This window comes from Haemaphysalis longicornis, unplaced genomic scaffold, assembly GCF_048455015.1.
Source record: "Haemaphysalis longicornis isolate Haplotype H1 unplaced genomic scaffold, Haemaphysalis longicornis Haplotype H1 scaffold_7, whole genome shotgun sequence".
In the NCBI taxonomy this organism is placed as follows: Eukaryota; Metazoa; Arthropoda; class Arachnida; order Ixodida; family Ixodidae; genus Haemaphysalis; species Haemaphysalis longicornis.
In genome coordinates, this window is record NW_027526422.1 from 151307447 (window position 1) to 151334088 (window position 26642).

General features: G+C 47.0%; 1 protein-coding gene across 1 annotated transcript in view; it reads right to left on the reverse strand.

The window, feature by feature from the left end:
• Nucleotides 1-26642, reverse strand: part of LOC144146606 (fatty acid synthase-like) — a 141234-nt gene that overhangs the window by 13049 nt on the left and 101543 nt on the right. Inside the window, exons 17-21 of the mRNA XM_077678542.1 lie at nucleotides 26230-26445; nucleotides 20260-20589; nucleotides 10445-10564; nucleotides 5704-6059; nucleotides 1413-1766 (exon numbers count right to left, since the gene is read on the reverse strand). Of these exons, the coding sequence (XP_077534668.1) occupies nucleotides 1413-1766; nucleotides 5704-6059; nucleotides 10445-10564; nucleotides 20260-20589; nucleotides 26230-26445 (1376 nt within the window). The remainder of the gene's footprint in view (nucleotides 1-1412; nucleotides 1767-5703; nucleotides 6060-10444; nucleotides 10565-20259; nucleotides 20590-26229; nucleotides 26446-26642) is intronic.

Here is a 26642-nt window from a genome sequence, read left to right on the forward strand (position 1 = left end):
TGTCGGTCGGTATAACCATATGTATTCACTACACTAAGTGAGTACGGTTAGCTTTTAGATGCGACGCTGAGAGCATCTCTTGTCGGCAGCCCTGTCCTTCCTGCATGCGTCCGTTGTTGTTGTCCGCACCGCTGCCTTCCTAGGTGCGTCCCTTGTTGTTGTCCGCAAGGCTGCGTCTATCCTCCACTCTCCGCCTCTCCACACCGATAGCGAACACTCTCTCGCGAGGGGCATTGGATTGGATTCGATTGGATTGGCTTGGCTTGGCTTGGTTTGGCTTGGATTTGCATTGGATTGGGTTAAAGTGGATTGTGTTGGATTGTGTTGCGTCATAGCCGCGGCAGGCACACTGGCGCCGGCGCGTGCCCAAGTTAGAGCGAACACTCTCTCAACATCTGCGGGTGTGCGGCCCAGCGCCCTCTCACTCCGCCGGTGGGCGGCGCTGCGCGTGGTGCTGCGCATGTGCAGTACTCTCTCTCTCCGCGCTCTCTTGTCCTTCGAGCGCGCTGCGCATATAACCGGTGTGCCGCTCTCCGGCGGCCTTTCGGTCGACGGTTGCTTTCCGTTCGCGCTTGATCCCCCCTCAGCGTCGCATCACACCAGGGTTCCCGCGAGGGGAGGTGGGAGTAATTTTTTACTTACACCTGCCTCACTGTGTCATGTGCGCTGAGTATTTTCTTTTCTTATATTATCTCTCGCGAGATCTAGGTGCGTGACCCTTCGCATTAACGTGAACAAGAGCCGTTTGTCTATCACACATCGTCGTGCTATCGAGCGTCATTTTCACTCAGACAAGGCGCTTTTTTGTTAGTTTTAAAACTAAAATTTGTTTTTCTGGCGCTATATAAAGGTTTCTGTGTTGGCAGCTGCGTTTATTTGCTAATTATGAAAAAGAACAGACAGATCCGACAGATCCAATAGTATCGACGCCATTACAGGGGGGAGTAACTGCTCGGCTTTTCGTCCTCCCGTCGCTCTCTAGAGTGACGGGAACGAACATTTACTCCGCGAATTATGCACACCCCACGCACGCTCCCAGAGTTACTCCTCTTGAGGAGCAACGGTCGCTCACGAAGACGAATGGCTGTAGTTACTCCGTTTTTTGTCCATTTTGGCTAAGAGTGGATATAGCTTTTCAATGCTTTTCTCGTATCAGAGAACGGCCGCTGTGGAGTACGGCTCAACAAACCAGCAGTTGGGTCTGAGAGGCCTATAAAAGTAAACGTGTATTCTTTATGTACAATAAAGTAAATTATCATTGTCATATTTTTGTATTTTTATTAATATTAGCAAGTATATATCAAAAATATTATCAAATAAGTATATATCCATATATTCCAATGCCTATCAATTTTTCAATTAAAAAAAAAATGTTGTTTGGGTAATTATATTTTATGCCAGCTTTCTCTCACCATAGCAAGGTTGAAAATGCCGCCGACAGGTCCCATGGCCGCAGCTTCGTTGATGATCTCGCGTGCTCCGCTTCCGATGGAGACATCCGCAGTAGAAACAATCACAGTAGCTCCAAGGGACTCCCATCGCCGCAGGCAAAGCCGCTGGTACCCCGTCTGTACTCCAGATCTGCCACTAAGAAGCAGCTTCCGGCATCCGCGAGTCACCATCCACTCCGCAAGCTCTAGACCAAAGCCGCCTAGGCCTCCGGCGATGATGTATGACTTACGTTCGTAGAAATACGTGCGGGGAACAGCTTCCACTGTTAGTGGCGCAGGAGGAACAGTATTCCTTGGGCTTTCCTCTGGGCGGATCTGGGAGAGCGAGAGAGCGTCATGTGAAACCAACTTGCCGGGCTATCTTGGTGTAGGTCGTAAACAGGTTGTGATGCCATAAAATTATTGGTTCATCCAGAGGCAAATGCACATAAAATCGGCAAGAGGCATGGCTATGCTTTAGGAAGGAATTGATACCCATGACGCGCAGTGTTATGTTCAGAATCAAATATACCACACAAGTGGGCCATAATGCCCAGTTAACTTCCATGGCCTTACAGTTGTTCACTCCAAGTTAATAGGAGCGAAGCAACTTGACACATCCATTTTTACATGTGGCTGACCATCCCGATCAAACTGGTGTTTTTCGAGGGGTGAGAGGTTTCACATTAAGGTATTAGGCAACCATCAGAGACTTAACGTTGGGATGACATATGAAACAGCAGAGCTGTTATAGCTTCATTTACCGACCTAAGCCCATCCCGACAATAGACCAGATATTAACACCACTGGCACACACATCACCCTTTTTCGAGGAGAGCACCTGCCAGTAAAGCTTACGTCATCAGCAGGCTCAGCCAATCCTGTACAACGCGCTTTTTCTCCATGGTAGCTCCCCGGCGGCTCCCGCTCATACCCAGCTGTCCCTTTCCCCCACTATGTCGCGGGCACTCCTCCTACGTCGCTCGTTGTGTGAGACTGCTTCGCCCTCGCTACGAGTCCAGCAGCTATGGCTTCCCTCCGCCTCACTTAGCATTCCACCGTTCCACTTCTACGCCCGAAGTTTTCTTGCGCGCGTCGTTTTTTAAATGCAGAGCATTTCTTAGCCTCGCCTGTTCCTGCGACGGACGGTGTCAACAGTTTCGCGTCCGCAGCAGGTGCGCCTCTCCTTCCCTCCTCTCTCTCAACAGCAGCTGGCGCGCGCATGCGTCGTAGTCAGCCCGTTCGCTCCGTCGCGGTCTCGGCCTAACAGGTGCGTGATAGCAGCGCGGTGGGTCGTGGAAGGGCGCGCGCTGCTTGCGCATGCGCGCTCTCCCCCCCGTACTGCTCTCCCTCTACTGCGCGCGCTGCAAATATAGCGGCTAGCGGTCGCTCGTGTTTCAGTCACTGCGTTGCTCCTTCCTTCCTTGGTTGACGCTCGTGCCCACGTTTACTCGTGACTGCTACTCCAGCATCACGGAAGAAGCGATGGAAGCACACTGCCTTCAATCAGTACTGAGGCCCCAATGCTCTGCATTTACTCGTGTTCCCCTCGCGGGAAGGCGCGGGGATTTCTTATGCTTTGTTATCTTCTGTTATGTCTTTTTTTTGTTCTTGTTCGGCCTTGAACAGCACGAGCGGAAGCTCTGTTGCGTTGCTGGTTTTTGTTTGGCACGCTCTGAAGCCACAGCACGGCCAGAGCTTCAGCTTACACAGCTCTGCTGTTAAAATTAGATTTTTGTGAATTCGGTCAGGCCATTTTGGCAGCTGTGAAGCCACGTGTGTCCCCATGCCATGGTTAGGGTTGGTAGGCCATTGCCACCGACGGGGCCGCCGCCCATGGGGGCTAGGTGCACGCCCTGCCTGGCAGGCGCCCGACACACTACCTATCACCCTTCTGCCCCCGCGAGTACTATCAACACCTCATTTGGCCTTACTAGCCCACTACCAAAAGAATTCAGCTTCTTGGGGCGCCCTCCCCTAAGCCCTTCATCTGCTGATGGTCTAACCGCATGGCACACAAATAGCATACTCCTCGACCATGAGCCACGGAAAAAGAACAGGACAGGAGGAGAAACGACGCTTCCTATGGCGGCCAGGTAACGTCACAATCGGTTGGCCTAGGTGAAGCTAATGTCATCGGTCGGGGGAGAAGAAACTGCACTGCCGCCGCGAAGGAAATTTTACTGCGCATCCACGGAATCAGTTGTGGCTGCTATCTCTATATTTTCTTGCTCCGTGAGCACGATATTGGGCCAGCAAGACTTGTCTCTTGCGAAAGAAAGGGATTGCCGCTCCCCTTCTACGCAGACCTCCTCGAACATAAAATGTGAGCCGTAACGTTCGCTAGAATATTCTCAAATTCGCAGTATTTTGTACCATTTTATTTCGCAGGTTCCCGCCTGATCGTGCTCCTTAGTTTTGAATATCTTTAAGGAAGCAGAGAAAAAATTCATCCAGTTTTGCAATTGAGAGGCGAAGAATGAGGAAACAGCAGAGATGGTGGTCTCACTCGCTCTAACTCGGATTTTTCTGTAATTAACCACCGCCGGTCTGGGCGCGGTCGCGAGCTCTGCGGTCGTTCAAGAGCGAGCGCAGAGCGCGCGAGCGCGTACAGACCGGCCGGGCTTTAACTTAGCATTGTCTGTAGCTTTAAGTTGCCTTTTCGTCTCCCTTCTTTCGCCGATGCTCCGCTTCTTCCTCGGGACAGAGTACCTTTTCAGGACTGCCCATCTCGGCAAATTGGGCACAGATTGCGCCGAGCGCACGCCGTGTCTCATACCTAGGATGACACCTGCACGTAACAGTTTCCGTCATCAAAAGGCGTGCAGATGTATTGACACCCACGACTGAATCATTTGAGCGTAAGCTGTCATTGTGTGTTCTCTGAATGCGTTACTTATCTATCGCGGAACTGGTGTCACATGTTTGTGGAAAATTATTTTCCTCCCACCTCTGTAACAGCCCGCAAGGGCTAACAGTATTGGAACTAACTAAATAAAAGTAGACTGCAGAAGAACGGAAAGTTGGGCTAGTTGGTATGTGTTCTTTTTGGTGGAATACAGAAGCGCTCAAAAAAACAAGGACGAAGGAAGAAGTAGACAGCACAGCGCTTACTCGCAACTACTCGTTTATTGAAAAACATACAAATATATACCATCCAGAGTACACGTGGTCGGATTCCCTCCCCCATTATAAGTTGGCGTGTGTTGTATCTTATATTTTTTTCTGCCGCATGTGCCTCGACCCCTGTTAAGTCTTGTAATGGTGTGTATAATGGGGGAGGGAATCCGACCACGTGTACTCTGGATGGTATATATTTGTATGTTTTTCAATAAACGAGTAGTTGCGAGTAAGCGCCGTGTTGTCTACTTCTTCCTTCGTCCTTGTTTTTTTGAGCGCTTCTGTATTCCACCACAAAGAAATAAATGTAGCCAATCCGTGACGCGTGCCTCCCGACCCGAACATCTGCGCGACCACGCGCAATTCACGCACCTGCTCACTCCATACACACACTCCACACACCTGCTCGTCGGCTCCTTGCCTCCTCGCCACTTCCCCTCACAATTCTTTGCCACGAATTTCCATCCTCCCCACTTTTCGCCGCCGAGTTTAGAGCGCCGCCATGCAAGGATGGAACTCAAGCTTAAGCAGCTCTGTTGTTAAAATATATTAGCGCAAGTGAATGTTGGAGGTGATTATAGCTAGGGTGAGATGTTACATGCTGCCTCATTAAGCGGCTAAGCAGACCAAGTTCTAATGGCTAGATTCTACTCAGGTTCCGTAACGAAGACACACCGAAGCAATCGTAAAGACAACTGCATTGCGAATTCTGTTTGAGATGTCAAATTGTATTCCATCATAGGGCAACAATTTTTGTTGGTTACTTTCTGTCGAAAACGGTCGGGAGCTGTAGAATTGTTCCTGATTTTGTTCAACGTCACTACGCCAACGCTTCCAGAAAAATAAAACGATGCAGAAAAATTACTGCCAGGAGGAAAATACGGGTCTTTAGAAGTAGGCTCCTCAAGGCCTTTCAAGCACCGGAAATACTAAGATAACAAACCCTTTTTGTGGCGGCGTTTAAATGCCATGCTTTTTCGGTATTGACCTGTCCTGTGGTTAGGCAAGACTGACGGTTGTGCTTGCCGACCCCGCAACTATATCAACTAACTAAGGGAATCTGCACTGTACTGCTCTTGAATGAAGCTTTGTCCCCATCCGATTTGCCCGAAATACCAAACTGCAATTGCTAGAGTGGGTGATGGCAAGTTACCTCGATGACAATCTTTCCCACGTGCTTTCCAGAGGCCATAAGCCGGAAGGCTTCTTCAACGCTGTCCCGCGTGAATTTGATGGTTTCAATGGGTTGCACAACACCGGAGGCTATTCCTTCGTTGACGAGCTCCACAATACGCCGATTAACTGCCAGCGTCGCATCTTTTTTTTCATAGAGGCAGTCCAGTTGGATGCCATGAAACGTGACGTTGTTGTTGAACATGAACATTCCCAGCGGGGTATTCTTGAAGATGTCGAACTTCCCAATCTCAATGAAGCGACCATGGTCGGCCAGACACTCGACGCTAGCTTGGAGTTTCTCGTCAGAGAGTGAGTTGAGCACAATGTCCACGCCTGTTAATGTCACACGTGCAAGAAAAAACAAGCAACATATTACTACGAAATCCAATAGTTTAGCACTTCTACTTCCATTTCTATTGTATACGTCTATTCTATTTCTATTGTATTGTATAAATTGATGAACGTCTGGCCTAAATTGACGTTTTGGCGCAAATACAGAGTCCCAATCGTTTGAAAAGCTTGTAAGGCAAGAAACCCCTTGTTTGCATTTTGCACGCCCGTCGCCAAGAATTTAATACCAGTTTGCTGAGCAGATCGGCGCTTTCTGAGTACTGTAGGCTTATTTTTTCATAATGAAATGAGTCAGACAATCTCTCCGTTAGTAACGTCAAGATAATACTGGGAACACCCGATCACAATCTTGCATATTTCGTCTATAAATCAGGATGCCCTCCTTGACCTCCCCGCCGACACCAGGAAGTGGTACTCAGCATAGTGAAAAGAAAACACGCATTCGATTAAAATTGTCGACCAAAAATGTCTGCAAAAAGTTAAAAAGAGATGCAATGGTAGCGCGTACTGCAAATTCTTTTGTAAGGTAATTTCAAATTTGATCTGCATTCCTTGATTATTCGTCTAGTATTGTATACCTTCTAATCTTTGTGCCTTCAACTCGCGCAAAAATATGAAATGTTAAGGACAAAATTGATTTTTCGTCGCCTGACCCTGACATGCTGATGGTTTTAATTACTTTGTGTGCATTCCGTTGTGCCATTATATTAACTTTGTCTTGAGCCAGGAGGTCCCCCTGACTGATTTTACTTTGGTGTCTCCTTCTGTACTAACATCAATAACGTATTTTGTAAATCAAACATTCATTGAATAAACCTTGAACCCTTGAAACCTTGAAAGATTTACAACTGCACTGGGGGTTCTTTTTGAATGAAGAGAATAATTGAGCATACAGCAAGCATTTTGAATCTATACATTTCAGTGAATAAATATTACACGGCTTTTTCGGTTGCACCCTTCAGGTAACCAATGCGAAACTTGAGTTTGAGGTATTTAAGGCAGACACGTAATTTAATTTCTTTTTTAAGTTCTATTTCTGCCGATTCAATCCACGGTTTATGTACCTGTCTTCCTTTGCGGCGTCAATATTCTACTAGTAACGCTTGCATTGGTGAAATTCGAAACAGCGCAGCGCCTTGTGTCGTCGTTTCCTTGTCCCGTCTTTTTGCGCTGTTTCGAATTTCATTATGCCCCAACTAGCCCAAACCACCGTTCTCACGCTTGCATTGGTATCGACACAAATTCAGTTCCTCATGCACAAAGAGCTTCCACTTTAATTATTCAGCTTATTTAGCCACATTATTAGCCATTCATCGCCTTTTTAGTTGGCTCACTAAGCTTAGCCATCTCCCTAAATCGCAGAGTCATCCGTCCTAACCAGAGTTACGCACAGAAATCACTCTGCCATTTCTCTAAATTCGCTGAGAAATCCAGTTCATTCGATTAGTCATTCATCTTAGTTCCCTTAATCATCCACTTGATTCACTCAGTCGTCTATTTTAAACCAGTTTGATTGACTGATTCACTTTTATTGAAATTGGTTCACGTTTTTTACTTAGCCATCCAATTCATTTTTTATGAAAATCACTGTGATTCATCTTAATTTGTTCAACTAATTTTGATTTTTCTTAGTTCCTTTTTATATGCCTTAATTCACATAGACATGTACCTTATTCACCCTTGTTCCTCTTATTTTCTTTTAAGTTTTACTAATACACATTGATTCCGGAATTTGTTTCGTTTTCTGAGCGCACCTTGTTATTCTTTAATTCACTCTAATTCTTCTCGATTACTTCTCATTCGCTTCGTCATCTTTCTTAATAGCTTTGTCATCCACTCATGCCGAGTCAGGCTATGGTCCCTTTAAGTGTCCTTAATTTGGCTGAGGCGTCCAGACTTGTTAATACCATGCGTGCAGACGACCTGTTCCTCTTATGGCGGTTGAACGTCGGCTGCACGAAGTAACCTATAACGCGTCTGCGATATTGGTACTGGTCACGTTGAGTTGAGGTGTAACTATCCCATTCTGGCCTTGAACTTTAGACCACATAAGCATAGGCGCAGCCAGTGGGGGCACGAGCCGGGTAAGGCAGCCACAGCCCAGCAGTGATGAACTCGACAACTTCACCACTCGTCCACCAAAAGTTTGTCAAGCATACAGCGATGTAGCAAAAATATTTTAAAGTATTCACACTTTAGACGGCGGCACAGCGCAAAACAGCATGATCTTCAAGCAAGCCCTAGCGAGCCCCCAAATTATTCATCAACTTCTACCCTCTACAACTTCCATAGAAATAATATTGCAATAGCGCAACGTCTTGTAGGACAGGCCAGCGCTCTTACTTGTGGCGGCCAGTAAAGCCCGGACATAGGCACCGGTGCAACTGGCAACCACCGAAAATACTATGCAAGTAGAAAAAGTTCATCGACCCAAGTAAGGAAGGTTTAGAAACTAAGCTGTACGGGCCGTTACGAGGAAGTACGTTGTAGTCAGACATTTGAAAAACCCTGTAGTACACTTGTACCTATTAAGAAAGGGGCGCTCTTAACAAAACAAACAAAACAAGAAAGCTGAATAAAGCAAAAGCGAGAGATTTTTAATGCGGAGGAGCATGTTTACTTCGAGCAGTCTGTCAAAGGATCATTAGCAAAAGAATATTTTTATTCCTCTAGAATTGGCAATATCATTGTCGGGAAGAGCGATGCACTCTTTAAAGCACATGTGACGATCGTGCATCCTGCAGCGGACAAAATGACTCCTCGCACAGAAAACCAAGCTGTAGGCATATCCGCTCCAACAAAGGCGGCAGACAACTGCCCGACTCGGGAAGTAACCCAGCAGACTTAATGCTGATGGTTAGCTGGACGGAGCCTATTGAGGGTATGTGTTCCCACCTATCTACCGTATGAGGATTCAGCCCGAATGGGCGGCCGTGGGGATGCTTGAATGATCCGGACTTTTTTTAACCACACTCTACACTTTCGGACCATTGAATGCCAGGAATCAGCTTGAATTGGCGATTGTGAAGAGGGTGGAATGCTCGTCGTGATGAAGCACAGTCTACACCTTCCGTCCATTCGAGGAAACAGCCCGAAAGGGTAACCGTGGGGATGGTGGAGTGATTATCGTGATGACGACTTTTGTTGAGCACAGTCTAAACCTTCCGACCATTCAAGGAAGCAGCATGAAATAGGAGCGACAGTTGAGCCAATGGAGACCTGTTGCCCCCATCTCCAACGCGCGCCATGATGAAATAAAACGGACGGTATACACGCCCAAAACAAGATTGCCGTCGGGGCTATGCCAGCCGACAGAAGTCTTTATGTGTAAAAGGTCCTTTCTCGAAACGCAGTCGTCAATTTAGTATAAATTGAGGTACAGTTATCCTCCTAGCTAAGTCGTTCGCTGAAAATTGGGGAGGAAATCGTTCACGCAACTGCCGCTCGAAGGATATCCTGGGTAAAGAGCACCGGGCAGTTTACCTATACATTGATTACCTGTGCTTGAGTCCCCGACATATTTTAGGAGAAGCCTGCCAAGTAGATTAAGGTCATGCGAAGAGAAACTCTGACATCCAACTAAAACGAAGTCACATTACTGGAATAGAAAAGCCCTATCCAGATCTTTTAATCTTAGTCCAAAACACATTTTTGTAAAACTATAAAGTTTTGCAAGAAAATCTGTAGCTTTCCATTGTTCCAAATAAAGCGGCGTTACAGGAGGACGTCAAACTTATTTTCGTATTTTGTTGTACTTTCTTGTCCTCAATGCTGCATTGGAATAGATTTGACTGTTTGCGGGAAGCTTAATAAGGGTGCTACTAAAAAATATTAAGGTGTAGCTTACCATATTTGACATAGTACGCTATGCATTTCCGGTGCCTTTAACCGCTATAATGGACACAATCAGTGCTTCAAACTATGACCCGCAACCTTCTGAATCATGCATTGCCATAGCTGTTTGGAATTCCATCGAACAAGTACGCAGCCTTACAAGTATTTATTTGAACAAGTCAGGACAGCAGATTGTTTAGTTTGATAAAACAAACGAGTAGCAAAGCAACTAAGTCAGCAGTTTTCGCAACGTCAACTCTTTTCCATCTGACATTGAAAGTAAGCAGGAAAAAGGCCGCAAAACAACAAATGCAGCTGTGTTGGCGTCTGAAGCAACTAGAGTTGTGTGTTCCCGGTATGACCATATTTGAAGGCGTGAGTGACGAACAGTTTACGGTGGAAGTATTCAAAACGTTTATTGCCGTCTCCTTGTCGCGAACGCCATGTTCTGCGCACAGTGTGCCAACCAAACGTACAGTATAAGTTTTTTGTGACTCACAGTCTGGTTACAAAATTAGAATGACTGCACTCACCTCTTCCTTTTGTCTCTGAAAGAACGTGCTTCCGGAAAGAGACGTCGCGGGAGCTTGCAAAGTGTCGATCCTCCAGCTGGGGAAAAAGCCGCTTGAGGCAGTCCCGCTTTGCCTGCGTCCCTGGTATTGTGTTATAAACGTCATTGAGCGTTAGAGGCATCCCTGCATACCACGTTACCCCCAGATAGTCAACCAACAAAACCTCATCTCAACACAGTCGCCCAGATAGCCGAATTGGTAAGGTATTCGCAATCTAATCGAAAGGCGTGGGTTCGGTCCCCACTCTGGGCGCGTGTTTTTGTTTCTTTCTTTCTTTCTACTTAAATTAATTAAAACAATATAACCTCACTAACGGTCACAAAATAGTCTAACCATTCCCCTGTGCCTTCTTTGGCGTTGTAGACTGCCGGCATTTCTTCCTCTATTTCCGAACGAGCCCCTCATTTCCAAATCATATTATCCTGCGAAAGCTTAGCGAGGGCCTCGGTTCTGGCAGCCTTGATGCCAAGGTAGCATAAGAGGGTTTCCCGCCGGTTACCCGCTCATGACAGGCTGTACACGTTCCAGTCACGCCCTGGGGTTCGAAAAGAAGGTCCCCTTCTCCCCGTACAGTCTGAGTGGCGCAGGCTACCACCCTCAAGCGTCAGATACAGTTGTAGTAAATATAAATACCCCAGAAAGTGAAGGAGAACACAGTCGCCCAGATAGCCGAATTGGTAAGGCATTCGACATGTAATCGAAAGGCGTGGGTTCGCTCCCCACTCTGGGCGCGTCTTTTTGTTTCTTTATTTCTTTCTACTTAAATTAATAAAAAAATATAACCTCACTAACGGTCCCAAAATAGTCTAACCATTCCCCTGTGCCTTCTTTGGCGTTGTAGACTGCCGGCATTTCTTTCTGTATATATATATATATATATATATATATATATATATATATATATATATATATATATATATATATATATATATATATATATATATATATATATATATATATATATATATATATATAAAAAAAAATATATATATATATATATATATATATATTGCAAGGCGAAGATTCGAGGCGGCCTTTTATTCAGCAGATCGGGGCCGAAGAACACCAAATCACACGATGACGATGATAATCTACAAAATGAGGAAGTGGCTGAGACCACTGCGTCATGATGGGGATTTACAGGTGATGCATAGAAATGCGCCCTTGTGAGGGGATTAGCCCTCACACTAGATCGTCCCTCCAAGGGAAGCATCTGCCTCACTCAATCTGTCCTCACAATATATAAATATATATATATATATATATATATATATATATATATATATATATATATACAGTTAAGAGAAAAGGTTCCTGGCTATAAGGTTAACTATCAGATGGAGAAGTCACATTGAAAAACATAATATTTATTCTAACGTTTCGACCGGGGGCCGGTCTTTTACATATATATACATATACAATATATACATATATCCGTATATATATGTACATGTTAAGGTTGCAGTCCTTATGGCGAGTGCTATGCTGCCTATTTTTGAAACATTTTGTATAGTGCCGAATGACATATGTTCGTCTTTTTTTGATGCAGTGATAAATAGGCGAAAATAGAAGTCGGAAAAAAATCCGCCGTTTTCCGGGAGCGGGAATCGAACCCACATACACCACATAACGCGTTCGGTGCACTAAGGAATTGTGCTATCCTGTGACGACTCCTCTCTCGACCTTAGCGCGGGGGTTTGAATTTAGAACTCCTCTGAGGCCGGTCATTGAACGCCGCCCCTCGAACACCGCGGGAGACGTAGAACGTGCTTTTCCCAGCGGCCGCCACCGAAGACGTGGTCGGAAGTCGGGGATAGCTATTGGCATTTCCGGATTGCTGGATCCATAGCCCTCGTAATGTATGTAGCAGAACAGAAAGGTACGAGACGAGGGACCCGGTAAGGACACATATCAAAGTTGCAGTCCTTATTTCCAGTGCTATCCGGCTGACTTTTGAAAGATTTTATAGCTTATTTTTTTATATATTGTGAAGAAAACACAGCACCGAACTCGCTAAGAACGCGCCACGAAGACGGAGAGCTCACTGTTCCTTGACCATAGCTCCGGCTATTTCTCTCGGCAACTACCTGAGCACCGCCGTCTGGAACGCTAGTTTTAATAAACTCCTTTGCAATGGGTGGATGTGCGGGATCCAAGACTGGAGTTGCGAAGCAGAACCTCCGTCTCGCCCTGTCTAGTGAAGACCCATAGGAACTGGCGTCCCCTTCGCCACCTCCCATCGGCTACCCCGGTACATACCACTGGAGAGACTCACCCGAGTTCAATGGTATTGATGACCTACACTTCGAGGATTGGATGTCGTCGTAGGAAAGGGTGAGCGCACATAACAGATGGGATGGAGCGAAGAAGCTGTACAATATCTAAGTCTATCTTAAGGAAGTTGCTGAGACGTGGTACCGTAACCACGCAGCCGGCTTGCGGTACCCTTCATCTTTAAAAACCGATTTTATTACGGTATTCGATCACCCAGCCATGCGGAAACTTCGCGCCGAACAAAGTTTGCGAGAGTGGGCGCAAAACGGCGGCGAAACTTTTACAAGGTACTTGGAAGATGTCCTCGAACTGTGCAAGCGTGTAGACCCTAAAATGAGTGAGGTCGACAAGATCAAGCATCTCCTGGAGAACATCGACGACGACGCTTTCAGATGTGACGGAGTAAGAATCCTCAGAGTGTCGGAGACGTCACCAGCCTGTGCCCGAGTATCGACGAGGTCCGTGAACAGAGCTGCTAACTCCGAGCTCAGCGTCAATGCAGGGGGAGCCTCTTTCGGGATTAGTCATCGGCAGCGAGAAATCTTCCCTGATGTCCCGCATTAAATAGTTTATCCGCCTACAAATAGCAGGTGAACTATCCCTCCTATTAACAAGGGATACGGGAACAAGTCGCCGAAGCTCTTCTTTCGGCCCGACTCTCGGTGCCTGTGGCTGCTCGTTTATCACCGCGTCTAACCTACACAGAAGCATTGCTACGACCTAGCCAGCCGGCACCGCCGTCTGCCCAGTGGTCGTCGCAGCTCCAAACACTGTCGCCGCCTCGAGCAGTATCTGATGCGTGAAACATGTGGCGAACGCCTGATAACCGCAGCATATTCTCTGCATGTCGCGGCGCCGGCCCCGTCACACGTTACTGTCGCTGCCATGCTGCTTCATACGAACAGTCGTTTAGGTCGCCGTCCTACGTCGTGTACGAGCCGCCACTTCGTCAGCAGTCTTCTTTGCGATCGTCCAGCTCTCATCCTGCTGACAGGCTACCATTGAACAGCCGCGCGTTATCCTTGCCCTGTCGCCGATCTGTCTCGCCCATGTGTCGTCGCGTTGAGGCAACACAGGAGGAAAACTAGCAGAGAGAAAGAACCAAATTTTACTGAACCCTCTAAAGAAGGTGTGTGCGCGCAGGCACCACACGGGCTGGTTCCCTAGTCATGGGACCCATATGTGTCCAGCAGCTCCTCGCCCCTGGCCACGAGTCCGTACTGAGTGCCCAGGTCGGGGCTGGACAGCAAGGTCTCCCCTCACTCGAGGGGGTTGAGGATAGAGGGGAGCGAAGAGAAGGGGGGGTCTTGAGTTTTGTGCACTGCCTTATGATGTGAGCGAGAGTGCCTCTTGCTCTTTGCAGAACAGGCACGAGCTGTCGTGCTTGGCCGGGTACATCTTGTTCAGGAGCACGGGATGCGCTAGGGTCCCCGCTTGCATGCAACAAACGATTGTGTGCTGTCGTCTGTCCAGCTGTGGATGCGGACCGGGAAGCCTACATCACTCGTTTCTGTACATTCGGTCTAGGTCTTTGTAGCTCGTGGTGGGGTGTGGTAGCTTGTCCTCGGGCCGGATTGACATTTCTCGGGCGTGGTGATCGGCGAGTAGGCTGCCTTCCACCTGCAAGTGAGCCGGGACCCACACCAGTTTGGCCGTTCGTCCCGGTGGTCTTCGTTTGTTTAGAATGGCTAGTGCCGCGGGAGACACTCTCCCCCTCGGGTAGCGCGTGTATGCCGCCTTTGGGTCGGTTACCACAGTCTTCGCCTCAGGCGTAGCCAGGGCGATGGTCACGGTCACCTCTTTGCTTCGGCCGGGTCGGTCGTGCGCACGGACGCGCTGGTGATGAGCTTGTTGATGGTGGTAACGTTGATGGTGGTGTTGATGGTGGTGGTGACCACCGTTGCCTTGGTGCCGTGTTTTGGGAGCGAAGCGTCGACGTAGAGTACCCGAGGGTCTTCTTCCAGCTGCTGGGCCAGAGGTTTGGCCCGAGCCGATCGCCTTTCTTCCTGGCGTCCCCCTTACATGTTACAGGGAAGGATTTAGTCTCGGTTGCTTCTTACCTCTCCTTGAAGAGCGCCGGCGTCTCTGGCTGTGGTTCGATCTGCCATCCGAGCTTTCTCAGGACGGCACGGCCGTGCTCGGTCTTGCTTAGCCGTATTCGTTGGTTCGACAGGTGCGCGTGCTCTTCTGCGGTGTTGAGCGTACGCATGCCCATCAGAGGTTGAGTCGAAAAGTACACCGGCGTGCCCATGGCGGTCTTAGTTGCTTTTCTAATGGTCGCGTTGAGCGCTTCCCTGTGAACCTTCGCCAGCTGCTGCAGTTCCTTAGGCAAGAGCTGCGTTGACGTACAAAAATAAGTTTTCAATTTTAACCTCATAAATTTAATAATGTCACTGTTGAAGGCATCGACGCGCTGGCCCTTGTCGATACTCCATCTGCCGTGTCAGTAATCAGGGAAAATATTTTTGCACCATACGCAAACTAACAACGCCGGTGTCCGACCTTACTCTCCGCACCGCCAGCCCGCAACACAAGGCCTCTTGCTGCGTGCACTTCTCAGGTCGCCATTAAATACAACACCAACCTTATTGAGTTTATCGTGGTCCCTACATGCTTTCACGACGTCATTCTCGGCCGTTATTTTCTGTCGACCCAAAACGCGGTCATCGGTTGCGCACGCGCTCAGATCGAGTCATTTTCCATGCAAGACACCTCATCGGGCGAACCCTCTGTTTCATTTCGCCTTGTTGTCGCCAAAGAGACGGACGTTCTGCCTGCCTGTGCAGTACTTGTGCTTGTTTTGTGTCACTCATGAGTTCCTGACGCTACAGTGCCGCTCAGCCCTTCCAATCGGGATTATCGGAAAAAGTCGTTCCCGGTTCCATTCGCAGTTTCATAAATGCAGAATAGCCTCAGCTCAATGTAAACTTGCAATCCCTCTTCCCCTCCGGTTACAGTGTCTCATGGTGAGTGCCTAGGATATATACAAGACACTGACACCCTTCTTGATCCTGACGCTCCCAATGACACATCGGACATTCCGCTTGCGATTCCAGGAATTGGAACATCCGATCCAGCCCCAGGCCCCTCCGATCCAACCCCAGATCCAGCCCCCGATCCAGCTCCAGATCCATCAGTTTTGCTTGGCTCAGTCGACGAGAGTCTTCCTGCGTCCGAACGGAACCGACTTCTCGCCATGCTTCAAGGCTTCCGTTCATCTTTTGACTCCCAGACATTCTGCATGGGCTGCTCATTTACGGTTAGTCGCCGCATTGAAACAGGAGCTTACCCCCATTTGCGTCAACGGCCCTATCGTGTGTCAGCCAAAGACCATGGCATAATTGACAGTCACGTGGACGAAATGCTTGAACGGGCCGTCATACAGCCGTCCAAAAGCTCATGGGCGACACCGGTTGTCCTTGTTACAAAGGCAGCCTGTTTGATTCGCTTCTGTATTGATTATCGCTGACTGAACAAAATACAACGCTAGAATATTTACCCTCTCCCCAGGATTGACGACGCCCTGAACACCTTGCAAGGAGGAGCCGAGTTCTTCTCTTTCCATGATTTAAGGTCTGTTCACTGGCAGGTACCCCTGGCAGACGTTGATCGTGCAAAAACCGCATTTGTAACACCAAAAGCTTCTACGAGTTGGACATAATGCCTGTTGGTCTTCGCGATGTGCCTGCAAAATTGGAACACATCACGGACAATATTCTGCGGAGCCTGAAGTGAGAAACATGCCTCTATTACTTTGAAAATAGTGTCGTATTTTCTTCTGATATCGATACGTGTATTATCCGCCTGCGACAGGACTCGAAATGCTTCACTGATGCCGGACTCCAGCTTAACCCCAAAAAAGGGCCACTTTGGTCGCCGCCAACTCACAATTATATGTCATGTCGCATCCGAAGATGGCTTCAGCCCTTATTCCGACAAACTTTGGGCTGTCGCCGAGGTTTCTAAGCCAACTAGCACCTACTCCGGAGCTTCATCGGGCTGTGCTCGTACATCCGACAATTCGTGCGGAACTATGCATTGACAACTCCGCCTTTAACGAAGTTTCTCAATGGACCTAATGACATCCCTGATTGGTCTTCAGAGTATAACGAGGCTTTCAAAATCTCCGTGCTCTGCTCACGTGCCTACCGATCCTTCGCCATTTTGACCCGTCGGCCCCTACCGAGCTTCATACTGACGCCAGCGGTGTTGGGGTCGGCGCTGCGCTCGCAAACGAAAACCTCGATTCGACGAATGCCGAATTACATTTGAGATCTACTCGAAAGGCGTGGATTCGGTCCCCACTCTGGACGCGTGTGTTTTATCCCTTCTTTCTCTCGTACGTAAATTGAAAAGTGTTGACTTCACTAACCGCAGTAAAAAAAAAAGCCTAACCATACCCCTATGCCTCCGTTGGCGTTGCAGACTACCGACCTCTCTTTCTGTATTCCTTCAACGAGCCCACAACTTTATATATATATATATATATATATATATATATATATATATATATATATATATATATATATATGTATATATGTATATATATATCAGGGTGTCGAACCGGAACCGAACCGAACCGAAAACCGGAACTGAACCGGTATTTTTGCCGGAACTGAACCCGAACCCGAACCGTTATTTTTTGAGCACGCTGAACCCGAACCGGAACTGAACCGAAAAAAAAATAACGGTTACCGGTTCATGCCGAAACGGTTCGACCCTCCTTTGTTGACACTGCACAGTCAATGCAATTCAGGCCTTTTTTTCTTCCACGTACCGTCAACTTCGTACCCGCTCGCGCACTTTCCCCTCCAGACAATTGAACGCTACCACGCTCTATGTAACAGCAAGAGAAATGAATGAGCACCAATGTAGCAATGGTCTGTTGCTGCTGGAAGCGCGAGCGTAGTGCAAGCTTACCAAACGAAATGTCATTCTCCGCAGCTTGCAGGGGATATAAAACGACTTTGCCCTTCTCTAGCTGCGACTTTAGGGGAGCAATCAGGCTGCAGGAGTGCTCCAGTGCGCAGCAGCGAAAGCCCATACCCGATGTGTGCAAACTTTTTGCATTTCATAATTTGTTCCCCCCACCAGGCGGGTGTCCAGACAGCAGCACCGAAGGCTCGCATAAATAAAGTTTATTCCTTCTCCTCCTCTTCATAATTTGTTTAAAAGGTCCGACACCTGCAAATTGTTAATACTTGACAAGTGTGACCGCAGGAGCTGCTCAGTGGCTAAACCGCCTGCTGCTGACCACAAGTGGCTTCGACGTCCCTTACCCACGACCGTTTTTGGGGACAGTACAGTGGACAAGTTCCGCTTTTTACAAGTACAAATAACTGCAGATATGTCAGGGAAACCTGTTAAGGTGCGCACTCAATCCCTTGGCAAGAAACTGCAGCCTTTGACCTTGTCTTGGAAGCAGAAACAGTAATAAAGCAGATGACACGTGCAGAAAGGCAGGCCGGTACATCACACTGTCCCATTCGCCCAGCGATCATCTTTTCTGTTTGTTCTGCAGTTTTGTCTCTTTCAGATCTGCTTTTTTTTTTCGAAGGTGCACTTGTACTGACTGCCCAATTCGCTACATTACTTCTACTGCTACTTGTTCCGGAGGAGAGTACTGATTTGATTTGATTGTGGGCTTTAACGCGCCGACGCAGCGCAGGCGATGAGGCGCGCCGTAGTGGAGGGCTTCGGAATAATTTTGACCGCCTGGGGATCTTTAACATGCGCAGAAATTTCGTACACACGGGCGTTTTTGCTTTTCGCCTCCATCAGAAAAGCGGCCGCCGAGGCCGGGAATCGAACCCGCGACCTCGCGCTCAGCAGCGCCTTAGCCACTCAGCCACCGCGGCGGGTCGGAAGGGAGTACTGCTGTGGACGAATTAAAGAGCGTCTACCCAAAAATGTTCATCTCATGCTCCGCGCGTCAAATTTCCCTTTCATTTTGTAACAGCATAATCTGTTATAAGATTCCGCAATGTAGCACACGGAACGATGGCCGGGGGTCAGGCGGTACGATGACATACTGATTGTAATGCACACTATTAAGCGCTGATATTTGAACGCGCCAGTACGCAGACCTAAATTTAAGGCTTCAAGGTTCGCGTGATGGGCGATTCCATAGCGACGATTGCGAGAAATGAAAAGGCAGAAAATATATCCCACAGCCATATCTCTTGGCGGTTGCTATATGAATAGTCGCTAGGACAACATTAAGTCTGGACGAGAAAGTACGTGGTAAATCGTCACCACTTCATCTGTTTTTCTAATATCTCGTGAATGTTTAAAGTTTGCTTTGCAATTGCGCCTCCGCCCTTGGGGAACAGCAGCATTTTGAGTTTTTGTTTGTGTTTTGATTTTACTGTCGCTTTAAACTACTAAATATTTTTTTTCTAATTTCAGTGACAATTCAACTCATCGAACCGGTTCGCGAACCGGTTCAAGCTCCCGAACCGGTTCGCGAACCGGTTCGGTACGTGATTTTGTCGAACCGGAACTGAACCGGAACGAAATTATTTCACCCGAACCCGAACCGTAACCGAACCGGTATTTTTTTCGGTTCGACACCCTGATATATATATATATATATATATATATATATATATATATAGAAGTAACCGGAAGTAAAAGTTCACTTGGTATACAGGAGAACAGTGCAACCAAGTGAAATGAGCCCGGGAACTTTGTGCTGAATACCGTAGACCTGATACAATCAACCTCGTTGATACCACAGAAGGAAGTTGGAGCAGAGACGCGATTAAAGAAGACGCAGTAAGGAGGAAGGCGGCTTTGCCTTGGGAACGGCTTATCTGTGAATGGTTATTCGTGCTTTCTGGGGAAAGGGCTTCTAGTTACGCGAGTGATGCTTTTCGCAGTTTTGTCGGAATTATTGCGTGAAAGTCGCCTCAAACTGAAAGAACGGCTCTAAAAACGCGAGCAATTACACGCAAAGAAGAACTTGTAGTTGCCACGTATTCCCTGAGCTTCCAGTAAGACGCATCTCTTACTCCTGGCGTTCCGCGGGTAATAAGAACCACTGCCAGCATTATGCAAACTATGTAGACAAGGAACTGGAGTACACGTATATTTAACTCCTCATAGAAAAACTGTCAGGCACATAATTTTGATTCACTCTAAGTGAGTACGGGTAGGGGCTTTGCGGCGCGCGCGCCAAGAAATCATTTTCGCAGTCTATGTTGTTTGGCAATCAGGTCGGGTGGTGTCACACATAATTTGCATTTAAGCAACTTCTTATTTCTCAGACCTGCATTTTTCGTAGACTCATTACTAAAACACGTTTCGGTATTCTTTACCCCTACGTTAGAAAGGAGTCAAGGTTGCCGTAAAAATATGAAACTTAAGGCATGTGTACCCGACATACAATATATATTAATTATTATTTTTGCATCCCAAGGAGATCGCGTGCAGAAGAAAGGTCCACATCTCCACACAATTCCGGCTAAATGGCATTAAAAATGCGCAGCTGTGTTACTAACCTACAGTAGTGAAGACGGTGCATCCCATGCTGAGGGCCACTCGAATGGACGCTTGACCAACGGCTCCACTGCCGGAGTGAATGAGCACCGATTCTCCTGGCTGCAATCTCCCTCGAACGTGAAGTGCGCAGTAGGCCGTCGCGTAGGCAGCAGGAACGGTGGACGCTTCCTCTAAGCTCCATTCGTCAGGCACATCCCACGTTAACATGGGATCAGCGTTAACCATCGTCGCCATGCCATGATATAGTGCCATACCCATGACGCGGCGACCCAGGACGTCACGCCCCGAGAACTCGACGCCAATGTCACAGTTTGTCGTGGATAACCGGACTGCAATGTATTAAAGAGCGGGGAACGATATTCTGTATCAACAATTAAGCAGTTCATCTCTGACGCAGTCAAAATAGTGCGAGCAAAGGCCACCTTTTCTGTTCCCGACAATTTTTCTGCTCGATCTCACTTCCTCCGCAAATTAATAATGTACAATGCTTTATTACGTTTTCTGGTGTGCAATTGAAATACATTGACCATTTATATGAAAGCAGATGTTATGCGATCGTATTTTGGGGTACTTTGTGGCCGAGATATTAGTCATACAATAAGCTCGGTATTCCACAAAAGGCTAAATTGTACGCGTTACAACGTCGCTAAAAAATTCAAGCGCCCTCTACTCTTTCAATAGTTTCGTTACCTCCACGCCAACTACCCAAAGACATAGATTCTATACCCTTAAGCACAGCTGATTTACTCTGAAAATGTTTAAATGCGATTGTACGTGGTCACGTATGTGGCCCAGCATAACAACCACCTGCAAGCATAAGCTCGCAGCCCTGCTAGATTCAGCCGTCATCAATTTACAAACCCTGGAAAATTCCTTAAAATATTTCAATAACTAAGCTGCTTGTACATGCCTTTTCCTTTCAAAGTCTTACACCATTTTACACCCTGTTCAAGTCTTACACCCTTTCTTCGAAGAAACGCCGGTGGTGTTTCTACGAAGAAAGTAGCTTTCTCAGTCCCGCCGGAAGGTGCATCCGTACGGTGCTACATATGCTGCCTTCATCGCTTCTTGCCACTTTCCCAGATGGCTACCGTTAGGACAAGAGTCGCATACCATACTGGGGCCACTGTCATCTGGTATTACATTATAACTGGAGAAAACAATTAGGAGTGATTTGTCGTCAACTGTTACCCACGTTTCGTGCCTGCTTAACTTTCACGGGGGTCCTGACTGTGCAACCGACGATCGAAGCTTAGTTTCAGAATACAACTGCAAAATGCATTTTGTAAGGTCTGACGACGACTTTAAGCAGGGACGGCGTCCCCAGCAGTGATGTTTTCTGCTGTAACATTCCTCATGGGTAAGCCACCGCGCCACTCATCTAGCAAGCAGTCGCGGCGATGGCGAAATTTACTGAACTCTACCACGGTGAGCCAATGCACTTCGCAAGAAGAGCGCAAAGCTGGTAAATTACTTCTTCATTAGAACCGGTTTTAAAGTCGTCTATAAAATATAACTATCAGCTGTAGCATAGCACGACGAAAGCCGCAAGGTCTTTGCTCACTTTTTCATCGACAGCAGATGGGTGGCATCGTGAAAACTAGCTGACGGCTGCGTGCGGTGCAGAAAGGGAACCTTTATCATGTATTTCGTTTCTACATTCTGTAGAACCTTTTCAGGGCTATGTGATTCCTTTAATATCTCGGAAGGGCAGCGTCCAGTAGCAATACACGATGAAAACAGACGACAGAACCGTGCTGATTTAAGGTTACGGAATTTTCAGACTCGTGCTTTGGCTCACATGGGGTCGAACATTGTAAAATAGGGACTATCCAAACAGAATACAAAATTGGTGCTGCACACTAAAATTACTCCTTTTTGTAATTTGGTTCCCGGTTTTTTAGATGCGAACCATGTCATGCTCGGGGCTGTGTTCCTCCCACCCTCGTTGTCGTTGTCTGCCGTCGTCCGCACTCCACTCCGCATGCACGTCTCTGCAGACCCGTCAGCGTTTGGGCTGACGTCAGCGCAGCCCACAATAAAAAGGAATGGTTAGGCGGCGCCCGGTTTCGATCCCACGACTCTGTGGCCGCAACGGGAGGTACGTGGCGCTTTTCCCACTGCGCTACAAACCAAGACGGGAGCATGTGCTACGAACGCGCCTTATGTCCTTCACTCATTCAAACTAAGTCAAGAAGCTACTGATACAACGAAGGCACGCGAAGCTGAACGTCAACGGAAACGACGAACTGAAAACTAATGGGAACTTCGCTCGACCCCATAGCTGCTTCGCATATTACTCAGGGTTCCCCTGCGGGAAGATGGTGTAATTTTTTATTTACACTCATAGATGTCCTTCTGTATACTTCGGTTTTGAACAGCATAGCATTGCTTTGGCTGTAGGGTATGTCGTTTTTATAAAAAATGTATATGCTACTCCGCAGGAGCTAAATCATGCCTGGCGTTTTGGCCACAAAACACCCTGGGGCAAAGTCAACTTTGACGTGAATACTGCGCAGCTCTCAGTTTAAATCACAGATTGGCCGATAGGAAGGCTGTTTTATTACGCACGGTGTCGTTTACTCTACATAATTAGCTCACGGTAGAGCTTTCATCCACGACGAACGCACGTCCGCTGTCCACACACGAGCTGTTACTACACGATTATGATTAGAGAAGCGGCTGCAGCTTGTGTTTTTCAGAACTATATCGATCCAAATTTGGTGATGTCGACCAGCTGCAATGAATACACATCCATGGGAAGTTTGTTTTCAGAATGCATCATTGATGAGTATCAGTTTCAACGTTGATGCAAAAACGTTTCAGGGGCTCCTTAAGATCTTACGAGATGAGAGCGCCGAAGGGGTTCTTTTGCCCAGGTTAGCCCAAGAGTCGATGCAGATGTTAACTGGGTCAGGAATTTTCATATCGGGCTTACTGTGGTTGCTTGTTGCAGATTAATATTGTCACGTAGTGAAGAACGACACAGTGTTCTTCGAGTAAACAGGGTTTATTGGAGCTAACTTGATCCCCGAAAAGAACGTAAACAATGTACAAATGTCGCGAAGCTGTCAGCGAGTAACGTGCACAGATGCGCATAGCCGAATGCGCATAACCCTGCAAACGAGGGGACTTGCGCCGTTTAACTTCAGGAATTTACGAATTTGTATTTAAATTCAGCGCTTTCTACTGGTAAATTTTAGTGAAACTGCCTGTAGCAAGACCCCGTTGTCAGAAAAACAAGGCAAAATGGAATTAATAACACAGGCTGGCAGATTCTTCCGCCCCGTGCACTTTGAACCAAGATACCTCAGAAAAACGGGAACAGGTGATGTTTTAATAAAATTGTCTTAACAAATTGACTGGCTGATATCAATTACATTCTCAGCAATAAATGCGCTGTCTGCGGGATGAAATAACCTTGAAAGAGGTCGCTGCTGTATTCTTCGTGCTGCGTCCGCCGCGTGTGCTTTGCATTAAAAATAAAATCAGCCCTTCGTTATCACCGTGTCTTCATGTGTGTGTAAAAAAACCTGTGCTTTCTGTTCTGCTGAGCCTATTGCCTTTGGTCAAAACAAACTGCAATAAATAGACACCAAGACCGGTGGCAAGCGCTGAAATCGAACGCTATTTTTTAATTTTACATTATTCACGTTCAACGGTGAAATCGTCGAACTAAGCTGTCGATATTGCTGATCAACAACTAGACGCACTGCATTGAATTCCCTAGCCGCATCAGGCGAAGAAAGATTCAAGAAATATCTGAAGGAGGGGAACAGCGGAACATAGACAAAACACAATAAGAAAGTGACAACCACGAGCTCTGCGCTCGAAAGTGACAACCACACCGCTCGTGGTCGTCACTTTCTTATTGCGTTTTGTCTATTTTGTGCTGTTCCCCTGTTTGTAATTATGAACCAACTCGCCAAGCATTCACCATTGCAAGAAATCTGCGCCGTGCGATCCACCGCAGTTGCAATAAGAGCAAGAAAAAGAAAACCGATGAGGTACAAGTTCGCAGTACTAAGCAATATACAGGCACATTACCACATTGGTGTTGACTAGTAGTTTGTTTGCTGCGAAAGTAACAAAAAGCATCAATGGTTCAAAAAAATCCCCGCAGTGCACAAGCAAACAAACTGACATTAATGTCCGTGGTCGTCAGTAAATGCTCTTTCAGTTTTCTCTGCTCGGAATAGTTAACAACATTCAAAGACAAGAAAAACATTAGCTTAGTAATAAAAAATAAAGGACACAGATTTGTAGGTTCTAACAGGAAACCCTGCCTTCAGCTATCTCTGGCGTTTTGTATTAGGTGGGTGAGAAAATCGTAAGCACGTATGACGGAAACCTTGGTTCCGTCGATCGTCTACCACACCAACAAAATGTGCCTTCATATCGTTTTCCTCTTTGTCTGCTACCGTTTGGTCGCATCGGCCCCATGGTAAAAAAAACGATCCTGGCCAATCCCCCAAGTGGGTATGCCCACAAACTGTGCAGGAGGGCACCTGGTTCTTGCTGCGGCAGGAAACTAAACACCCCCCTCACGAGGGGCATGATCAAATGCAGAGCATTTCCGGGGGCGCACGACGTTAAGTAGTTTGCGTTACGTTAATGTTGTTGCACTTGTTGCTGTTGGTTGTTGTATTGTAATTAAATGAGGACACGTAATTACGTGGTCACGTGACATCATTTATTAGCAGGTGGGTATGACATCATTTATTAGCAGAGATGGGTATGATTATTGTGGCGCAGTGGGAAGAGCACCATGTACCTCGCGTTCCGCCCACGTGTAGTGAATGCGTTGTATCAGCAGCTTCTTAACGTAGTTTGAATGAGTCAAGGATATAAGACGCGTTCGTAGCCCTCCATTCTGTGTCGGCTTTGTGGCGCAGTGGGTAGAGCACCATGTACCTTGCGTTCCGCCCGCAGGGTCGTGGGATCGAAACCAGGCGGCGGTAAGTATTATTATTTTTATATAGTGTAGGGGGAGGGGTGCGGACGACGATGGACAACTAGAACAGGTGACATCGTGAGTTAAAGAAATGCTCTGCATTTAAAAAAGCAATTTGTACCCGTCTCACGCGCGGACATACCATGAAATGTATACAAGCACTTCCTTTACCGTACGCTCACTGAGTATCCCTAGTGTTCGCTGGTCATGAAGGAATGAACATGTACATAATCGTAAAAACTTCGTTTCTGGAGGAGGATTAGTGTATTTCCAGAGTTCAGGCCATACCACTCATTATGCACTCCAAGACGTGGCCGTCTCAGATTAAATACACCAGCGTTGTTTGCTTCGCTGTTGGCCGCGTACATTGGGAGGAACCCACGAGACGGTGCAGCAGCCTCGTTGCACAGTTCATACACAACTTTAGTACGTGCAAGATTCATTGGACCGTTAAGCGATAAGTATGCGAAATGGCACATCACAAACCAACGTGTTTTGTTTCTTGTGATAGTTCGTATTGCCGCCCGACAAATTAAAGTGAGTGTCGAGCGCTGGATTTGCCTCGCTATCCAAACAGGTTCAGCTTGCGGACACAAGTTGATTTTTGTTTTCTTTTATTGTATGTCCTTGTATTTATTTTCTGGAGTTTTTAATGCTCGAACGAGATCGGACCACGTACAATGGTCCGTGCACAACAATACTGCACTTTGTTTGAAAAAAGCAATAGATTATGTTAGAATTTCCAAATTGCTCGAAACATTGGGCACATTCGTTTCATAAATGCTGTCCTGTGTGCCAAAGCCGATTTGGAATAAGAATTGGAAGATTTTATTTCATAACAGCAAGCGAACCAATGTCTTTCTAAATGAATGGGGACACCTTATGTCTTAGTCAAGTGAACGCGAGGCTTCTGATTTGTATGCGTGGTAATTACAATCGCTTTTGTTTGCGTCAGCCTATCTTAACAGCCTCTGTTTTGCCAAAAAATGCTTCCAACATTCCCAAGACGACTTACCAGATGACAGAAAAGTAGGAAACCGTCCCGTTGCCAGCATGAGGTCCTTGAAGTTTAAAGAAGCATAGTACACGTTGCAGCAGATCTTAGAATCCCCTGTCGAGCCAGAAGGACTCGAATAGCCAAACGAAGAATTGTACCACTTCAGGCTCGAAAGGTCACCCCGTGTCTGTATGTCGACGTAAGCACACTCTGTAGTCATTTTTGGCTCCCCTTCTGAAACGAGTTGGCATTCGGGACACACAGTCTACAAATGTAACCGTTACTGGTCTTGCGTGTCTGTCGACATATTTTATATCTCGCTTACTATTACGTTATATTGTTAGGGCGTTTCAAAGGATCTCCACCTTTATACGTGGATTCCTACATCAATTTCCCGGCGCCAATTATGGGCCTCATCGAGGTCTTGCCAC